At 42.5% G+C, this 21,248-nt stretch overlaps 2 protein-coding genes across 3 annotated transcripts in view; one reads left to right on the top strand and one right to left on the bottom strand.

Annotated features, from left to right (window-relative positions):
- ptn (pleiotrophin) overlaps positions 1-9,677 on the top strand; it is a 49,326-nt gene extending 39,649 nt beyond the window's left edge. Inside the window, exons 4-5 of the mRNA XM_037761138.1 lie at positions 627-788; positions 8,819-9,677. Coding sequence (XP_037617066.1) covers positions 627-788; positions 8,819-8,874 — 218 coding nt within the window. The 3' untranslated portion in view covers positions 8,875-9,677. The remainder of the gene's footprint in view (positions 1-626; positions 789-8,818) is intronic.
- A 715-nt stretch (positions 9,678-10,392) lies between these two features.
- chrm2a (cholinergic receptor, muscarinic 2a) overlaps positions 10,393-21,248 on the bottom strand; it is an 84,527-nt gene continuing 73,671 nt past the window's right edge. For both annotated transcript variants that reach the window (XM_037760377.1, XM_037760378.1), the window contains exon 3: positions 10,393-19,992. In XM_037760377.1, the coding sequence (XP_037616305.1) occupies positions 18,443-19,951 (1,509 nt within the window). In that variant the 5' untranslated portion in view covers positions 19,952-19,992 and the 3' untranslated portion in view covers positions 10,393-18,442. The remainder of the gene's footprint in view (positions 19,993-21,248) is intronic.

Here is a 21,248-nt window from a genome sequence, read left to right as displayed (position 1 = left end):
TCTCTCCAACATACACCAGCCAACGCTGTCATTTTCTGGGGCAATCTCACTCACATCCTCTGGGGTTGAGTTTAAGGTGGGTAAAATTTAATATCAAATGAAAAGGACATTTATTTGAGGTGCCGCTGAAAGTAATTCTCCCGCTGCCAAAGATCGTATCTGTCCTTTTATTTCCAGGATGAGCAGGAGCCCGGCTGTTTTTGATTACATTCATCCGTTAGCGGGGTTTCATTATAAAGGAAATATAGGATAAAAAATTGTGAAGCACCATCTGCTCCTGTAAGCTATAAGCATCTTTTATTTTGATTTTAATAAGCGTCTCGTGATGTGGTTTTGTGGCTCGTGGACAGTTCCTATTGATAGGAGGGAGATAATAGCCAAGTAAATTAAACGCATTCATCAAACAACCATTCAAAGTGCATGACTCACAGCTCCCCGGGCTCAAGGGGGTTCATTCATTGACTGATTGCATTTGATTTGTTCTTTTTTAAACAAATATAGATGCTGCATTGTGTCATTTTTACCAGGTTTTCTGCTTGACGTCCCTTACACTATGACTCCTCACAGCTACTTCAACCAAACAAAAGCATCTAATGAAGCATCTGATGTCTTTGTGTGCGCTCTAGGGGAATGCAAGTACGACTTCCAGGCTTGGGGGGAGTGCGATCTGGCGACGGGCAAGAAGAACAGGACGGGCGTGCTGAAGCGAGCGCTCATGGATGCGACCTGCGCCGCCACTGTCACAGCCACCAAGCCCTGTGGGAAAATCCCCAAGACTAAGCTGCAAGGTAAGCCTAGAGGAATAAATCATCACCAGATAAGATGTAACTCTCGCTGGACACGCTGTCAGCAGCAGCAGGGGTGCACTGAAGTCCTGTTGATGAATCACCGTTGTCCTCTAAAATATGGTACGAGGTTCTCTGCACTCCAAGAAAAGATATGGTATTTTACTGTTCAGTTTCAGAAAGCATAAAGAAAACTTAAAAAAAAAGTAGAATGGAACTTGATTCCTTCAATAACTTGAAGTGTGTCTTTGTGTGTGTCCTGAGAAAGAGGACCTTTTCTTCCACACACGTTGGCACAATCAAAATTATTATTATTATTATAAGAAATCAAGGCCCCTGAAATATCTGTATTTTAAGAAAAACTGAAAAAATGTTATGAAACAGTCTCAATTTAATACTGATGCCTCTATATGACCTACATAAGCAAACGAGACCATCAGCGGGAAGTTTGGCTGTTTATCATAAAATCTGATTTTATGATCCGCATATTTGATAACGCATAGGTTTTATGCCCATCCTGGCACAACAATTTAAATTTCATAGTGCCCGGAGGGGATACATGTTTTGGTGGTGTGGGGAAACTGGAGAACCCGGAGTTAACCCATCATGCGAACATGGGGAGAACATGCAAACTCCACACTGAAAGGCTCTGCCCTGACCAGGGATGGAACTCCTGCACCTTCTCGCTGTGAGGTGACAGTGCTGACCATATAAAGACTGTCTTCAGGTCCGAATCCTCGTGAAATCAGATGAAACCAGCCCGCCACGGACAGACCCAAATTCGGCTTCGCTGCCGCCTTCGACCTGCAGTCGGATCTCCGGCGGGAGGTGGAGAGCTCCTCCGTCCAGGAGCAGAGCTTCGCCTCGCTGCTCCGCTGGTCCCCGCTGGGAGACAACACCGACACCACGCTGCTGGAGGCCCAAGCCGCATTACTGGGCCCACTGGAGGGAAGGGAATCATGGGAGAACAAGAACCAGGCCTGAGCGGGGCAGACTGTCAGACCCTGCTGCAGTAAAATGAAAGGTTTTCTAAAGGGAGTCTGGTGCTTGGAAACACTACCGCTTTTGTCCACAGGGAGTGCCAGAATCAACACAAAATGAAGTAGTAGCTTTAATGAAATTCACCCAAGACAAAGTCTTTTACTTCTTCATGGACTTAATGTAAACTAGAGAGATTTGTTGAAACGTCCTTAAACCCTTAATGCATCAAAGTCGACCTTTTAGTTTGAAAGCCGGTAATGTTATTTATTCGTCATTTAGAGAAATCACACGTCATTAGGCCGGTTCGGATCAAAAGAAAGACCAATACCAGACACAAACTAATGATTTACGGGAAGAATTGCTCCAGTACTTTCTTGCACTGTCAAATCATTGTAAACAGTTACAGGGAACGTTAGATTGGTTGGTTTGTTTAATTAATTATAGCTGAAGGGATGTTTACCGCTTGGGCGTCTCTGTTTATTCAGATGAACCGCTGAACTGCTTCCCAATGACAAGCGTGTATATTTTGAGCCGTTTTTGATGTTCGGCGTGTGCGAAAACACACACCCAGGTCAAAATCATGTGAATTTTAATCATGATAAATTAGCATCAGTATGCGCATCAAGGTGTATTCAAGAGTCCTCTTTGCGATGGATTTTTTTTTCCGGTCTCCTGGCACATCTCAGACTGATTGCGAAATCCCACAAACCCCTTGCAAATGCTTCTAATCTCAGGCAATGCCAGCTGTGATTAACATTCACATCAGCGTGATGGAAATCCACCTACTTAAGTGTTAAGTTGAAGCAGTGAGTGACAGTGTTAAAGCAGAGGTGAAGAGGTTAATTCACTATTCAGCTGTAATTACATGCTTTTAGCGTTCTTTGGTCGTGTCAAAGAAGCCCGAAGTCGGGGCGCTTCTGCATCCCACATTCTACGGGAAGTGGGCAGTTATCAGAAAAACTGGAGTTGACACAAGATTCGAAGCTAGTGGGAGAATATTAAATACCCATGCAGAATATATTACCGTCTGCTTGGTGTAAAACCGGCGATAAGAAAGCTCTCATTCCAAATGCCCTTTGTTAAATCTGTAAACAAGGATGTAACTGACCCACTGTGACTGCCCCATTGTCCAAACAGGATTATAATGAGTGCAGAATTGCTGCCAATGGTCATAAACGGAGCCCTTATCATGCTCGGCAGATGACGAAAAGGTTTGCACATGGAGTTTGCTTAACCCTTCGCCGTCACTCCGTCGAACAGGTGAAGCCCCTAAAATTACAACGATAAAACAAATGCGAGCACTTCTGAGACAGTTTTTTTTTTTTGACACTACAGGATGCAGTCTGCCAACCGTAACACGTCTGTCTGCTCGACTGTTTGTCTTAAGATGTTACGCCAAACTCTATTTGATTTTCAAAGGAGGAATCTGTTAAATGTTTCACTGGGTAGCACATCATTAATGCATTGTGGCAGGAAGGAGTTTCTTGAGGAGCTGCACTGTACTTGCCATCTGTGATGATTTTCAGCAAATATATAATAGAGAAAATGTTAAGATATATAGAGATGCATATGGATTTAAGTGTCCTCCAAGGAAAAACAACATTTCAGCATTTCCCAGTAATGATATATGTTTATGTTAAAGACCTCCAGAAGCCAGAATTATCACTCTTGTCCATTGGGAGCAAAGGTCAATTACTAAAAACGTATTTTTGCTTTTATATTTGGAGGACTTGTTGTTTTATGTCCATCCATTTTCTACATTGATTTATGCTGTGCAGGGGGTTGGAACCTATCCCATAATGCATTGGGTGAAAGAGAGGAAGGATGCATTGTAGACAGGTCTCCAATATGTCAGCGTTCATCACGCTCACATTCACCCTACGGCCAGTTTACGCAACCTGCTTTTGGCAACTGCGGACACGCAATCTCCATATATTTTTCCACTTTCGCCGTCCCGGTATGATGGTCAGGTTTTTTTTTTGTGAATATAAAGAACCTTTTTAAATTTATGAATTTAACCATCAGACCCTATCAGTTGCTGTAAGAAATTAAAATACCTTTTAAAAAGGACGCATGACTACCTCCCACTCCAAATTGAATGCCTCGTGTTTCATTATGCAGGCATATTGATGCAGATCATGAACTTTTCATGTTTTAAAAAGGTAAATAAAATGCATGTATTCACATGTACTGGATATGCAAGTGAAAAGGTGTTTTTGCAGCGCTGCATACCTGAGCGCATCAGTTCTAATGAAGGCCAGGTTCGTGGATGCAGAGTGACAGTGTGTGAGAGCTGAGGGCAGCAGAGAAGACGAAGCAGAGCGAAGATGACAGTGGCCCAGATGAAGGGAAGCAGTCGGGACTCGCTATCCGAGCAGTGTGATTGTGTGATGTGTGATTTCCCACGTCTGCCAGTTGGAAGATAAGCCCTGGGAAGCAAGAGGGGTTACTGGGGGAAAAAAAAGAAAGAGGGGGGTTGCTGTGCTGTGCACAATGAGGTGTGTACAGGAAGGGGAATTGCGTGTGCTCTCCTGTGTCGGGGGACGGCAGAGATACAGTCCACAGCAGCGGGATCAGGGAGCTTATGAAAGGAAAACAGAAATGTTTGGCTTTGGAGCGACTGAGACGGAGAGAGGAGAGGCTATCTAACCCCCCCCCCCCGGCTGGGAGCACGGATCTGCCCGGCCAAATCTGCAATTCTGAGCAGCCACCTTGGCTTGGGAGATAGGTTTCCCCCTGACTGCAGCAGGTTGCTGTGATGGAGGCAGCATCTGTCATTTGCAGATTTCTGGAGGAGACAATGCTAAGAGGCGCCACGGGAGCGATCCGAGATTCAGAGTTGCGTGTCTTCGCTGTCTATAGGCCAGGTGAAACACAGACCTCCGCGGAGCGAAAGAGAGAACAAAGAGTGACAGAAATGAAACATTATGAATGCCTGTAGAAAACCTCAAGGTCCCCCGCCTTCTCTTTCAGCGGGAACAGGAGGGAGCGGCGTGTTCGCTAGTGTTTGGATGCCAGAGTTGATTTCAGGTTAAACAAAAGGCTTTGTGGAGATAAATCTGGCGTCTCTGAAATTCGTCTGGCGCGATTTTGTTTGTGTCATTCGTTCTGGACAGAGAGGTGGTGTTCTGGTTTCAAATCAAAGACATTAATTCAAAGCCACGCAGAGTATTATTATCATCATTACACTCACTCCTTATTTTCTGCCCTACAAAGGCAGAGAGCCGTAACGGCAGAAACGGGAAGTTATGAAAAGAAGTTTTGGAGTTTTTAGGCAAACTGTGTTAACAGATTCTTAACTTGTAATAGCTTCATTTTATGCCCTTTTAGGCAGATCTATCCACCTAGAATATAACTGACAGACCATCAGTCTCCATGTGATGATGACCTCCTTGAAAATGTCCAAAGGCAGATACCACACTCTGCGTTTGAGTCTTATAGCAAAGTGCAAATATACCACTGAACTATTCTACTATCTATAGTTAAAGTTACTTTGAGGAACTTTTAATTGGTCATGAAACAGTTTAACACTGATGCCTCGATGCCTCGTCATCGGTGTTACTGGGTCCGAAATCAGACAAAATCATGCAGGTTCACCAGAAACTACTTCAGCTCAGACTACTGCATGGCTTCTGGCAGTGACCAGCTTGCCGAAGATAGACCTAGATACAGTTTCGACCTGCAGTCGGATCTCCAGCGGGAGGCGTAGAGCTCCACGCCCGGCTGCAGGGGCTCTTCCTCCAGCCAGGAGCAGAGCTTCGCTGGGAGCCAATACCGACACCACGCTGCTGGAGGTCCAGGCCGTATTACTGGGCCCGCTGGAGGGAAGGGAGGCACGGGAAAACCAGAACCAGGACTGATCGGGGCAGGCTGTCAGACACTGCTGCAGTAAAATACAAGGTTTTCTAAAGGGAGTCTGGTGCTTGGAAACACTACCACTCTTGTCCACAGGGACCGCCAGAATCAACACAAAATTAAAGTTCCTTGTAGTAGCTTTAAAATGAAAACCTCTCTTGCTACACTGCAGTTGGTGCAGTTTGCTGCAAATTTTATGTTTTCTTTGAAATAACACATAAAAAAAAGAAGAAAAAAAAGACATTTTCAGGCTTAATGACTAAATTAGAGCGATGACAGTTGACAAATGGCAGGAAATTAAGGGATCATGTTGAGGTTCGTGGTTGGTGGTTTATCCCCCTAGGCCAACAGGGCGCTTGGAAAATGACACATTTCTATGACATAATATTTTTTTTTTCTTTACAAATGCAATTGTGGAAGAGATATTTAGATCATTGTTCCCTTTCATTATTGATTGCATCAGATATTATTGGGTTATTAATGCATCCATGCTGCATTTTGATGTTGCAGTTAGTCGAGATGGAGCAAATTTTAACAATAATAATGTGATTTAATGTTATGTATGTATCTGAAAAGCCTTACTATATGAAAAGAAAAAAAGAATTCAGAGGAGAAGGTAATATTACTTCCCTCTGTAAGAATTGTAAATATACAAGTACCTCACAATTGTACTTGAGTAAACTTGCCAAGTATGCAGTCACCGTGTTTTTTTGCTCTGGGCAGATTTGAGCCGGAAAAGGCAGCGATGGCCTGATTATGAGAGTGTGTCAGAGGCAGAGAGGAGAGCGAGCAGTGCCATGTAATGTGCAAATGCAGCAGAAATGTTCTCCAGCCTGATACAAGAATCCCACATCTCACATATGGAGGAAGATAGAACAGAGCCAGAGTGAATCCGTCCCGCCATCTCTCTCTCTCTCTCTCTCTGGGGAGCAGAATGTGCTGATAAAAACAACATGGGGAAGAGGAGAAAAATTCAAACAAATGGAAACAAGCAAACAAATGGGACGGAAGAGCAATTTCCGTATTTGCATGGATGAGAGCGCTTTGCACGTCAAAATCTTAATGCCCATGGAAGTTTGCAACCGAGGAGTGACAAGAACAGATTTCTAAGATTTCCTCACGGTGCACCTTCAGAATATTAAAAAGGTTGAAACTCAATTGAAATCTCATTGACTAAGCAAACCTTGTCGCTCTTCAGAACTGCGGCATGTCATTAGGGGATTTGTGGAGGTGTCCTTTCAAGTTAATTCATTTCATACCAAAATTAATTCAGGATTTAAGTACAGTCATCACACTGTATCTCTTTTTAAATACACCAAGATGCCTTTTTTTTCATTCATCACTTGTATTGGTTTTGTCAGGTTAATCAAATCTGCTTTTTTTTTATGTGACTTCTACTAGTTTTACCATTTTTCATTATGAAAATATGTGGCGCTTTTTTTTTTAAATTTTGCATTTAACATGCCTTCCAATCATGTAAAGCTGGGACGTGGGAGGATCTAAATTTAGTGTTAAGTGCAGCAGCAGGAACTTGGCGTCGGATTAGGTTGAAATAAAAGAGTTGTGGATTATCCAGGCTGACATCTCATGTTCAACACGTCGTAAACTGAAAGGCTTGCAGAAAACACCACTTGTAGAGATTAGTCGTGCCAAGCATTTAAGTAATACTAATTTATTACATTTGGATGTTCAAATACACTGAGAAGCACAGAAGCTGTAAGCACATACTTTTATTCACTAGTTTTATTAATAAGACTTTTACAAAGCAGCCATTTGGACTTGTCATTGTAAGAAAAGCACAGATTATTACTAATAATACCGCATTAACTAGCTCACATCTATAGCTCAACTAGCGTGCTTTGTGCTGCAGCAGTAGTTGGATGAAATTTCATGAACATTATTTTGTATTCATGTCAAAACGATCACAAAATCTGCTGACAACACAGACCAAAACAGTGTCAGAGCACTTCCTTATTGCTGACGAGGCCTATTGAAGGAGGCTTGGTCATCTTTGGGGGTATAACACAGTAAAATCTGGTCTGCCCTCGCCGAAATTGAGCCGATCACAACGCACGACCACAGCTTCAGTTACACTGCGCATGTGTTGTATACCCCACACCCCAAGACCCGTGTCCGCCCGTGAACCAGCCTCATTTCATAGGCCTTGATTGCTGAAAGGCATACGATCAATATCAGGACTCTAAAGGGAGCTCCGCAGTGAGTAACATTATCGTCTCCGACCGGGTGCCGGTGTCTCCCTCCGGCCGCGGTCGGGAGACAAAAACGTTTCTTTTCCTGCTTCAGCCCCGGCACCGACCCGCTCCGGGTCTGAAGCAGGAAAAGCCAACACTAGGTTCAGCATTGATTCATGGAGAGACCTTCGTCTGGTCAGCTGACATTACTGCCAAGCAGGTGAAATATAGAGTGATATTGTGGTTTTAGCTGACGTGTGACGCCTCACTGTGTTAAGCGATGCTCGTTCATGTCTATTAAGAGCGAGCACAAGCGCGAGCACAAGCGCTGACATTCGTTGACTTAACGGCCACAGGTGTCGCTGTTAACAAGCAATTTCTGAAAGTTACAAATAGTCCCTTTAAATGTATTATTTACAACTTTTCTAGTGTGACATGTCAAAATGCCGTCCATGAAAAAGGTCAATTTTGCGCCACAAAAATGTTTTCCACAAATCCATATTTATCCCATATCTGCACTTACAGGCGTATGCTTGAAGAATAAGAGACACACACAGATAAACACAAACAGCCCAGCAGATGGACAGTCCACCAAAACAGCTAGCCAGCAGCTATAGTCTAGCCAAACCGCTGCTCTCTTCCTGCTCACCAGAGCGGAAAGGGAAGGGACGCCATGGACCGTGGCGTCTGTCATGGCGTGCCAGGTAACAATCCACTGTTGCGGGAAGTTGATAAAGTGTTTTTTTTTTTCATTGGGGCAAACACCAGACCACAAATCAATCCCCAGGAGAGAGCAGGGAGGGAGGGAAGGAGGGACTGTGTCACTGCACTCTGGCAAACAAAAAAAAAAAAACTAATTAAAACTCATACGGTTGATTATTACAATCTGAAGCGGAGCATATGTGCTCTTCATGGAGACAATGGGATTTGTTTATTTGCAAAAACACCACCCCTGGCAGTCAAAGTAAACAGTGCGTGCTGCAACTCTTTTTCTGTTTCTTGCAGATGCAAAGAAGCAAAAGAAGGAAGGAAAGAAGCGAGAGCGCACCCAAATGGACTGATGAGGATGTTTGTCCACCGGGAGGAAGGAGGAAGACGGTGGAAGGACGTCCACTGCCCTGTTTCAACACGGTTCCTCTTTATATGTCCTGTAGGTTGACAGTAGGAGCCTATAGAGCTTTGACAAAACCAGTGGAAATATGATTCTTAGTGACAACATGTTTTACTCTTTCTTCTTTCTAGCACCTGATAAGAAGTTGTATGTTGCGATAGGAGATATAATACTCAGCGGTATAGGGACGAATAATGAATATGGATTTGTTTACTAGTGTTCTTACCTAATGATGTTATTTCTAGGATTATTTTCTTACAAGCAAATTGGATAGGATTTGTTTCACAGTTGCAAAGCCTAACTCTAATTTGGAAAACTCTTTGGTCCATGCCTCGACTTAATGAAGCGGTTTGCTAAAAGTGAAGCTCTAAACATCTTTGCTTAATTAATTTGCGCAAAAAAAAAAAGAGGCAATTTTTCAAGTGTCTCAAGTTAATGGTAACGCTTTCCCCCTTTGCTCTACGCTATATGATATTTTTCTTCCATTTCCTGTATGAATAAACACAATAGCTGTGTCTGCAGGCTGCATGAAATAGCATCTGTACAAGTGTACAAACTACTACTGTTTTTAGAGTGTTTTCCTCCTGCTGCTCTGTTGTACCTCAATTTATACCCACTGATTTTTACTCTCCAGCTCTTGGCTGTAAAATAAATAAATAAATAAATAAAGTCCTCACTATTGTAGTCCTCAGTTGGAGTTAACATTCCCTTTGTTTCCTGTTTTCCAAAAATAAAAATGAATAAAAATAAAAAGGTAGAAAATATGCTTCTCTTCGACACAGTTTCACGGGCGTTCGTGAAATTGTCACGAAATTTAATCTATTTGATTTGTGTACTTGGACACAAATTTCCCTTTTTTTTTGTGACGCTCAGCATGACTTTCAGCAACATATTTTTCATGCGTTTTCCTACAAATGTCCAGCAACAAGTGATGCACGAGTCAACTTCCGCTCCAGTCTTATTTAGGTTTAGGAATAGATCGACTTGGTTAGGCTTAGGCAACAAACTACTTTGTTAGGTTTAGGAAAAGATCTCGGTTTGGGTTAAAATAACACTGGAGGTAATGTATCTTAAGTACGGAAGTTACATTGGGTTAAAATAACACCAGAAGTGGTGTAACTTAAGTAGGGAAGTTATGTGACAAAAACTACTTAGTTAGGTTTAGGAAAAGATCGTGGTTTGGGTAAAAATAACTTCGGAAATGGCGTTAGTTAAGTACGGAAGTTACGTGACAAAAACTACTTAGGTTTAGGAAAAGATCGCGGTTTGGGTTAAAATAACACCGGAAGTGGTGTAACTTAAGTACGGAAGTTACGTGACAAAAACTTTTAGTTAGCTTTCGGAAAAGATTGTGGTTTGAGTTAAAATAATGGAAGTTACGTTACATTTCGTGACTATTTCACGAACTGCTTTACGACTGGGCTGTCCTCTTTCACATCCTCACATTCCAAAAAACTCAACAAAAATGTAAAACACATTTCATATATCTTTATTTGAATTTCATTCTGAGAGAATATGGCACAATGTAACCACGTAATGCAGTTCATCTTACAGTGTCATAGGTGGCCAGAGACAATAACACTCAGATTCATTGTCCAGAACAAATAATCAATCAAGAATGCATCAAAAAAGGAAATCAATACTATTGTTACTGTACAGGAAGTATCATAGTGGGGGAGGGGGAGGAGAATAAATGGGTGGAGGAAACATTCAGATAGTAGCTATTAAAGACGTGTATGTACATGTTCAAATGTACCGCATCCGAATTACATAGAATTTATTATCATATAGATATATACAATGCAAACAATAGACCGTAAAATGTTTTTTTTTATTTTATATATTGCAAGAGAAGCCACAAGCCACAGTGAGTGAACACACAATGAACATCTACATATATAAGCAAATGAAAAATGAACACTTGTATGTACATTTAACACTTGCAGCAGGCTACGGATTTTTCTTTTTTTTTTTGCCTTCTTTTTGTTTGCTGTTTTTTGTTTTAAATCCACGTGTTAATCGTGACCCTTCAAGTTCAGGTCGGGTCAAACATCTCAACACTTTGGTTGCTCCACAAAAAAAAAAACACTTTTCCCCAGGATGTTAAAATTGCAAAAGTTATAAAGTGTGTCCGGTCGGATAGCAGACAGCCAGCTTCTTCCTCCCAAGGTGAGCGCGAGGCCTCATACATTTACAGGTGAAATCAGAATGAAGCCCTTGCCTCTGGGCCTTTGGGTCACTGGAAACTAGTTTTAGCTTTTGTCCTCCGCCAGGTTTCTAGGTTTGCTTTTTTTTTTCTCCCCTTTTCTGGCTGCAAAAGTCACTCTTGAAATGAACGCTGCTCCGAAGTTGAAAAGTTTGGATCCAGTCACTTCATTTTGCAAGGCAAGAATCCATTTCTTTGCAAGTCATGCCCCCGGAAATGCACATATATTTATAACCTTCTACTCTTATACTCTATTTCAAACACTTCCATTATATTCACATCTTTATAGATTTTAAACATTTTTTAATTTTAAACCAAAAAAAAACAAACTCTCTTGTCTGTACACTGATCATATTTCAATCTGTAATATTACATTTTGTACTTTGTACAATGATTAAAAAGAAACAGCTTCACTAAATGTGATATAAAAATGTACAATATAACGTATTTATTTATATGTATTCCAGTACCACTGGTGTCTACTAAGTGAGTCTTTGGAAGCCTGTTGCTATTGAAAGACTTGTTCAAAGAGGAAGGAGTGATGGCGGAGAAATAGACAATCACACTGTGTGCATCTTCCCTGATGTGTGCCATGATAGTTTGTCCGGTCTGATGTCTTCATGCTGAGGATGCCATTTAGGAAAAAATAAAACACCGCACAGCAAGTTGCATGCACACACACTCACACACGAATGACAGCACTGTTCTCTGTATAATGGCAGACACACACCGGAAAGCACAATATCCCATATGACAAATCACACACACACCCGACACACACACACATTGGATGGAAAAATCAACAAAATAGCCCGCTGTGCCTCTAGGATAGCTGAAATAAGTCACTGCTGTGACTGTATAACTGTACAGTTTTTTTTTTTTTGCTAAATCATTTCAAAAAAGGCATTGAGATGATGATTTTAGATTGTTCAGTCCAAACTTTCATTGCCTCGGCAATCAAGACGGCGGCTGTTAAGATGGAAATTATAGTAATGGGAGCTCAGAGCTGAGAAACACAATATCTTTAACCAAAAAGTTAATTTAAAAAAGGCTGAACATGCTCTTTAAAGTGCACGGACTTCCCAGCACAGACAGACACACTAAAGATACAACGGGGGATTTTAGGATAAAAGAGCAATTTGCTTAAGTTACTCTGGATAAGGCACTTCAAATTGCTCCGTACAATCTGGCGATATATATATATATTTTCTTCCCGTCTCCGATAAAACTCTCACAGCATGCACAAGCTGCTGCGTTCTCACTTCTGCATGGCTGCACAAAACTGCTGAGATTATTCTCAGCGGCGGCGACAGCCCCCCCCCCACAAGAGTGAAGCCAGAGAAAAAACCTTACATTTGAAGTCATCTCTGATAAACGTTACGTGTCATATATGTACTCCGTAAAAGGAGTTTTAGCCCTTTGACATAAGCCGTATGAAGAGGAGCCCAGCTAGCTCTGACGGCACATTATGATCTGTTGATGACAGTGTTTATTCAAGACAGATGAACATCAGGATATATGCTCTGTACGTGAGCATATATGCTTTAGGATGGTAAAATATGATGGTTACGATCAACCGTAAAGCGAGAGATGGTGGATATGTGTTTGCACATCATGAGAATGAGATGCAATAAAAGCGCCGGAGGGATGGCAAACAGCGCCGTATCCCGCTGTGTTTACACCGGGCGGCGGGTTTCGTCTGGGACACTCAAATTCCTGCAGCAAAACCCTTGGCTGACCTGCCAAGAACGGCTGGGACTTCTCCAAACATGGTGCACATGCGGTGTGATCCTCCAGCTTTGGATTTTGTCACTGACAAACCAACTCCCCCCCTCTTTCTCTCACTCTCTCTCAACCCCCAACCCTCCTCCTATAGTAGCCATGACTACAAAGGCGAGCTTATCTGTTTCACACGTACAAAGTGTACACCTGGGGGGCTATCTCGCTCCCATGCATGACAGCCGTTCTCTTTTGCTGTCAGCAAACGACACTTGCTCGTTCTATCATAAGCCCACATTCTCTCACATCATCCACCCCCCACCTGATACAAGAACCTCTCTTTGTTTCCAACAAATTGGCAACAGGAGCAGGGGGGGTTTATGAGAACTTGATGATGTTTAAAGTGCATGCCGCGGAGATAAACACAGTAAGCACTTTTTTTTTTTTTTTTTTTTAGATGCATCCCCCCTCCTTTCCCCCTGCTCCAGGAGGTGATAAACTGCCATCACCTTCCATCAAACACCCAAGCAGCTGCTCATACCGGGACCCCCGGACCACCACTTGAGCTGCGAGCCACTTACTCTCCCGCTGGTATCACTCAAACGACAGCTTAGCAAAGATTAATCAGATATTCTGGAAGGCTCTCTACCCACTACTGAGATGTGTGACGGATGTCAGACAGACATGGCTCCACTTATCACCGTGACGGATGGTTGGATGTCGAACTTGGATAGATGCCTCGGTTCCTGCTGAAACAGCTCCGATAGATAAACATGGGCCATCCATGAACGGTATGTGCAGGAGTAGGGGAAAGTGCATTTACTCAAATACAACAAATGTTAAGGTACTGAAAAAAAAGTGTTGTTTACTTCAGTGGACCAATCAGAATTATATATATTAAATATCTGAATCTGATGAATGTTGGTGGATTGTTTGGTTGTTTGCTTATATTATCAGCCGATTGAATGGGCGTTATCAGCCTCATATATGTGGGTTAAAAGGGGCCTGCTAAACCTACTAGTAGGTTCAGAAGGCCGTTATCATATATTCACATGGTTGATCACTGATACAAATACAAAAAGATGATGCCGACCTCGTAGCAAATTATGACGGGAGCAAAGGTGGAAGTCACAGTGTTCCCACGCAGTATGGAAAAATATTTGTGTTTTCAGTCTATTTCTCCTATTCTGTTTCCTAAAATATAAAATGCGTATGTTTCTTATGGCGTTTGGAGCCAAATGTTTACCAAGAAGTATGGCACGCGATGCAAAGCTGCAAAAATGCAAAAAACTTTTGTTCTCTTTTCTAGTTCCCCGGTGAATCGTACATAAACATCTCACCTGTTACTGTAGAGGTTGAAGAAATAGTTGACATGACATAAACTGATTGCACTGTTTTAGCATTGCAGCTTGAATGGAATGCCGTGCATTGAACTTGTCCGGGTTCGGTGTTCATTTATTCATATGAGCTACAGTACCTTGCTAAATATTCTGGCAGTTATTTGGCAACATACTGTACTAGCATATGCTACACAATCAGCATGAAACATACATGTTAACAGTTGGATCTTATCTGTCTATAGCTATTGTACTCTTGTCAAATATGGTCTGAAAAATCTTACGAGAAGTCTGGAAAAGTATGGAATTTTTAAATGGAAAACGTGAATGAACCCTGAAGTCAGGTGGCGTAATATAAAGAGCAACAAAGTTGATGAAAGATGAGACAAACAAGGCGACTTCCACCACTGTTTGTGCCCCCGAAACCAAAAGTCAATGTTATATTATTTAAGCGTTCTTTTGTTACATAACTTGCGTACTTATTCTAACCTAAACCATGATATTTTCCTAAGCCTAACCAGTTGTTTTGTGTCAAGCCACAACGTTAAGTGTCACTTTCACTTTCACAACGTGGTAGGTGCAGTTTAGCCCGTCGGAAGCATTAGAATGGTTGTGATAACCACCGATAACGCCCATTCAATCAGCTGATAACGTCCAGTATTGGGTGCACTATCAATCAAATCTGATCAAACCACATCCACAAAGATATGATGAAACAGATTGGCTGACTGTTAAAGAGTTTTGTTTTATAAAGACAAATGCTAGTGACTAGTAAATTGACTTTAACATGAGTGTTTTGAATGTAGGACTTTTACTCGTTATACGGTATTTTTACGTTGTGATATTGCAACTTTAATTTGAGTAAAGTATCTGAGGGTTTCAGCTACATGCTGGAGATACATCCAGAGTGTATGGATGTCTGGTATCTTAACATAGCATTTTGCTGTAGGTTGCCAGCAAAGAAATGTAAAGGTCAGGTGTGCAAAATTGCTATCTTTTCTGTGACTGCAACTACACAATTCAAATGCATTCCTGCACTGGCTCTGCACATATATGAGCTTTACAGTGTAACATATAGCCGGAAGGAAAGCGAGAATGAGTGCAGGAGAAAGAGAATTAATAATAGAGCAAGCTAATGAATATATATATGTGATATTTACATTACATTCATGACCTCATATATGAGGTAGAGACTATAACCGGATTAGGACTGAGTGGAGCACTAAGTGGGGCACGGGCGCGTGGCATGCAAGCACAAACTGAGCGTGTAATGGGCAATCTTTAATCTCAAATGTAGGTGTTCCACATCGTCCCGTAATCTGATCAGCCTCATGGTGAGTTTTCATTATAGGATCTGTCCCAGATCTCTGTTTAGGGAGACAGCCTTGAGGAGCTATTCGGTGCCGGCGTAATTCTTTGCAAAGCCCCCCTACCAGCCGCCGTGGCAACCTCCTGATGGCAAAAATGCTCCTGAATATTCATCGCTGCAACTGGTGAGCATACATTAATGCAACTGAGAATTGGCTAATAGCCTGAAATGATGGATGACATGCATGAATACACAGAACATGTCTTACACTAAATTGATATTTTCTCATTTCTTTTTCCAATTAAAATTAGACACAATTATTTATTATTCTTAATCTAATAATAGAACGATTCACATGGAATTAACTCGCTTGTTCATTTCCAGAATGGAGAGGAGTATGGGTTACAAAACAATGTACAGTAAAGACGCGGAAATAGCCCTTATTTAAATCACAAGGTCGTGACTTGTGATCAGAAGTAAACTCCACTTTTGGAGCGAACACACATCAGCATGGATACCCACACAAGAGCTCCCACACACACACACACACACAAACACTACCAGATCTTCACAGTCATCATCAGTACAGTGAGTACAGTACAAGCTGTGACATCAATCTACTAATCAGCAGAATCATACGATGCCTCCCACGCATCCACACACACACACCACACAATGCCTTCCCACAGACAGTAATAAGCCACAGCTCTGAGCTCCAGCCACCTGTTTCACACGCAGGGGTAGGACGGTTTCTAGCAGTGACAGCAAACCGGCTTCTCAATAATAATCACCATCGAATAAACATCTGACATCCTGTCAGCAGTTGGATGTGGTATGGCAAATCAAAGAGTGCGACTGAACAATCTCATGCCACAGGTTTTTTTTTTTTTTTATTTAGTCATAACTCTTGTTGCTGTTGTTGTTGTTCTTACAGCTATTTGGTTATTCTCTATGATGATACATGGCAGGTTGTAAATCCAAAATGTGCAAACAACAAGTTGTGGTTTTACGTAGGTTACGTGAGGGACTATTTCTTTGCCGGGTGCAGTGATTTCCTCACGATGGCGACAAGACTTGACCCAAAAAATAAACGTTATAAGACCACAACTTGTCGTTTTGCACATCACTTATTTTACACATAAAACAAACAAGATATAACGTCTTAATTGGTGAACTTTAGAGGTGCTGGTAGACTGATTTGTGTTAAACGTTTGGACAGAGATAGGCTAGCTGTTTCCCCCTGTTCCCAGTCTTTATGCTAAGCTAAGCTAACTGTGCCCTGGCTTGATATCTACCGTACAGACATGTGTGGTGTCAATCTTCTCATCTAACTCTTGGCAAGACAACGAATAAGAGTATTTCCCCAAAAATGTCTAAGTGTTCCTTCAAATCCAAGGGGGGGTTCGTTCTCTAGTAGGATCCAAATTAGTAGTTGAGTATGTCTCTCTATCCACTGGATGAATATTTCTATATTTTATGGCACCAAATGGGTCAACATCCTGTAAATAAATAAAAAAAAATCTAATTTATTGTCAACTGTAAGTGAATATTTCTTCATTAGAAAGTGGTTCTAATGGTTTTACTGGGTTACGTGAGGGACTATTTCTTGGCCGGGTGCAGTGATTTCCTCACGGTGAAGCCTTCAGGAAATTTTTGCCAACCTGCCACTCCAAAAATAAATGTTATAAGACCACAACTTGACGTTTTGTACGTTGGTTATTTTACACATGAAACAAATAAGATATAACGTGTTAATTGGTGAGCTTTAGAGGTGCCGGTATTTGTTTTCAATGTTTGGACAGAGCCAGGCTAGCTGTTTCCCCCTGTTCCCAGTCTTTATGCTAAGCTAAGCTAAATGTATCCTGGCTTCATATCTACTGTACAGACATGAGTGGTATCAAAGTTTCTCATCTAACTCTTGGCAAACAGCGAATAAGCGTATTTCCCAAAATGTGGAAATTCTCTAGTAGGATCCAAATTAGTAGTTTACTCGATAAATATTTCTCTATTTTATGGCACAACGACTATTTCTTATTTATAAAGTGGTTCTAATGAAAATTTCTTGTCAGTGAGGACTGTGTAGCCAATATATTGTTGCTGCTGTTGAAATTTGGAGACACCTTTGGCCAAATAAATGCATGGTTAAACACCACCGGTAGATGAAAGTGAAAAATGTGTTTTTTTAATTTGGCAGCTTTAATATATTTATACATCTATTATGTATTAATAGAAACTCATTGGTAGATGGGATAGCTTCCAGCCCTGATGTGACCATGTGAGAGGCAATCTACACAAGCTGCCCCACTTTATTCTACATGTTGCTGGTTGGAAGTGCCATGATGAGGAATCACAGACGGACAGAAAGAAGGCAGGCAGCGGGGACACCCATGGGTGTGCGCACATCCTCCGAGCCTAGCACACACCCACGTGTGCACTCACATAAACATTGAGTATACACTGATATGTACAGTTATCTACAGGTATCTCCACTGAACTTCAAACTTCTTTAGGTTTGTATATTCAGTCAGCCCTATTTTCCCATTTGAAGTCTTGTGTTCTCGTACAGCGCAGATCTCCCTTCGCTCTTTATCTTTTCTGTTTTTTTTATCAGCTCAGTGTCGCTCCCGAGTGCTCCCTTTCTTTACACACACCTCATTTTTAGAGCTTACGGCTGATTTTCTTCCACAACCTTCTTGATCTATGCTGCTTCTGCACGACACATCTCAACGCAGTCAGTTGGATTTGTGTAAAGTGCTACAACCGGTTATTGAGAGAGAAATTGGAAAACAATGGATAAGATGGTGGAAAGTAACTTCAAATGTACTCTTGCAGTCTTCATCATGCTCACAAACCTCTTTCACACGCACAGATATACATGGATGGCACACACACACACACACACACACACACACACACAGGCAACTCTTCCTCCCGAAGTGGCCCATATTTATCTGGCTGACCTACTATTTTTATATTGGCAGAGGAGAAGATGTTTGAATGTCTTTTTAAATGTGACATTGCACAGAGCGTAGCAGGCCGGGTTGATGGTGCTGTTGATGTAGCACAGCCAGTAGCCAATAGTCCACATTGTGTTGGGGATGCAGCTGGAGCAGAAGGTGTTAATAAGAACCATCACATTATAAGGAGTCCAGGTGGCAACAAAAGCTACCAGGATGGCCATTATGGTGCGGGTCACTTTTTTCTCCCGTGACGGCGGCACTTTCTTCTTCTTGTTGGGAGCCTGCTTTGTCATCTTCACAATCTTTCGCGCCACGTGGTTCTGCCTCTCCGAGGCCGGGACGATCTCAACGGTGGCGTTGGACGGTGTGTAGCAGTCTCCCTTGGGCGATTTCGTCTTGATCTTGATGCAGGTCATCTTGGAGCCTCCCGCCTTGGCTCGCTGGCGCGGGGGTGGCTGGCTTGTCTCGGCGCTGGAGTTGGCAGCGGACGGTACCGCCTCTTCTTCCTTCTGATTGGATGCAGCCACGCTGCCGGATGTTGAATCATTGGAGCTCTCCTTCTCCTCTCCGGCAGCGCAGTTCTCCCTCGCCACGTCGTCACCCTCGGTTTCTCCCTCGGCAGTGGTCGAGGAAGGCCCCTTGCCATTTTGCAGTTTCCCATCATGCTGGTTAGCTCCATCATCAGCATTCTGGCTCTGCAAACGCCCTGTGTCTTCCCCCGGCACGTTGTTGTTGTTGGGTTTCGGTGTGTTGTTAATCCTCTGGCCAGGCGACACAGGCTCTGGATTGGCTGGTGACGGCTTGCGGTTATCCTTCTTCACGCGACTCTTGCTCGCTCTGGAGATCTGCCAGTACAGCTGGATCATGATGATGACGGGCAGGTAAAAGGCGGCGATGGCGGTGCCAAACGTGACTGCGGCATTAGAGAAGAACTGGATGTAGCACTCCCTCTCAGGCACTGTCCGCCCACCAACGATGAACTGCCAGAAGAGAATGGCTGGGGCCCAGAGGATGAAAGAAAGGACCCAGGCTGCTGCGATCATCATCCCCGCCATCTTGGTGGTCCTTTTGACAGGGTAGCTGAGGGGCTTGGTGACACAGAAGTATCTGTCAAAGCTTATGATGAGAAGATTCATGACAGACGCGTTGCTGACAACATAGTCCAAGGCTAACCACAAGTCGCACACCACCGGGCCCAGGGGCCAGTAGCCCATTACTATGTACACTGTGTACAAGTTCATAGAGCACAGTCCAATAATTAGGTCAGCACATGCAAGGCTGAATAAAAAATAGTTGTTGACAGTCTGTAAGTTCCTATTAACTTTGATGGAAAGCATGACCAGGATATTCCCAATAACTGTGACCAAACTGAGGGAACCGGCCACCAACACGATGAACACCACCTCCACAGTCTTGTAGGCATTGTCGCTCTCTTCCACCACTTCTGTGTCATTGCCTTCAGAGGCATTCCAGTAGGTGAAATTGAATACATCCATGGCATTTGGTCTTTTGTTGCCACCTCCTACTCAGATGGAACCTACAAAAGAGAAAAAAAAGAGAAGATTTGCAATGAGACACAAAAGATGACTGTCCGCTTTTTAGTCATACGAAGACTTTTGAATGGCATAGTGTATATTATAGGGCAATGGGTTAAGCACAGTTATACTATGCTATTAAGGAACACTTCACATTCTTTCTCAACTCAGAAAGAACACTCAACCCTTCCCCTTCAACTTGACATCGAAAAATACATTGAAGAGAATTAATCAGCAGCACATTGACTTTTAACACGCACTTATTAGGTTCAGTCACATTCAGTAAATGTGCTATAAAAGACGCAATGCCATCTTTTAAAATGTGCTCAATACGAAATGGGTGGGCGTTACGATTCTCCAACGACGCCGTCGGTTGGGATGCGATATTACGAATCCTACTATAGCGAAAGCAAGACCTGCCCTACTAGGGATGCACCGATCCAACTTTTTCAGACCCAATACCGATACCTAGGCTTTGGGTATCGGCTGATACCGAGTCCCAATCCAGTCTTTAATCAATGAGCTGTACTGTATGCCTCACTGTGTGGAAGTGACTTTCTTTTATATGTGAGGCAACATCAGGCAACATCAGTATCGCCCTGATATCCGATCCAGCTACTGGTGCATCCCTATGCCGTACTCTGCCTCTGATTGGTTTACCATGATATTCTTACCCTAACCCTAACCAATCCCACTCCTCATACCTAAACATAACCAACAAAGGCAGTGAGTACTAGCCAGTCAGAGGCACAGTAGGGCGGGGCATGCCTTCGTTATAGCAGGATTTGTAATTTAGCGGTCGGGACGGCGTTATCAGCTGCAACCGCCATATATTTTTACATAGCAAACCGTTGTTTGCTGCTATATTAATGCTCTGAATATCGTATAGAGCACATTTAATGTGTAATGATGTGAGAGGATATTAATGATGATCCGGAGGTAGATTATAAAATATAAATATATGTCTCTCTAAACCATCCGAATGAGCAGTGTGACCTTTTCTCACATCAGCTTTTAGCTCGTCCAAAAGCAATTCATCAAATCACAGTGGCAATTTTGTCTGTACACCAATTACATTGGTAATTAGAAGCACAGATATTTGGCTCAGATATTTTTCATAATCAGCGCATAAATAACATCTCCCCATTAGACACCTGCTTCATTATTGAGAAAAAATTAAATAACACTAAAGAGGGACTGCACGATCTACACGCACATGAATGGCTGATGAAAGATGAGATGGAAATGAGGACATCAG

The sequence above is a fragment of the Sebastes umbrosus genome, chromosome 23, assembly GCF_015220745.1.
Source record: "Sebastes umbrosus isolate fSebUmb1 chromosome 23, fSebUmb1.pri, whole genome shotgun sequence".
Lineage (NCBI taxonomy): Eukaryota > Metazoa > Chordata > Actinopteri > Perciformes > Sebastidae > Sebastes > Sebastes umbrosus.
Note: the sequence above shows the minus strand (reverse complement) of the source record. Positions and strands in the feature narration are given on the sequence as shown.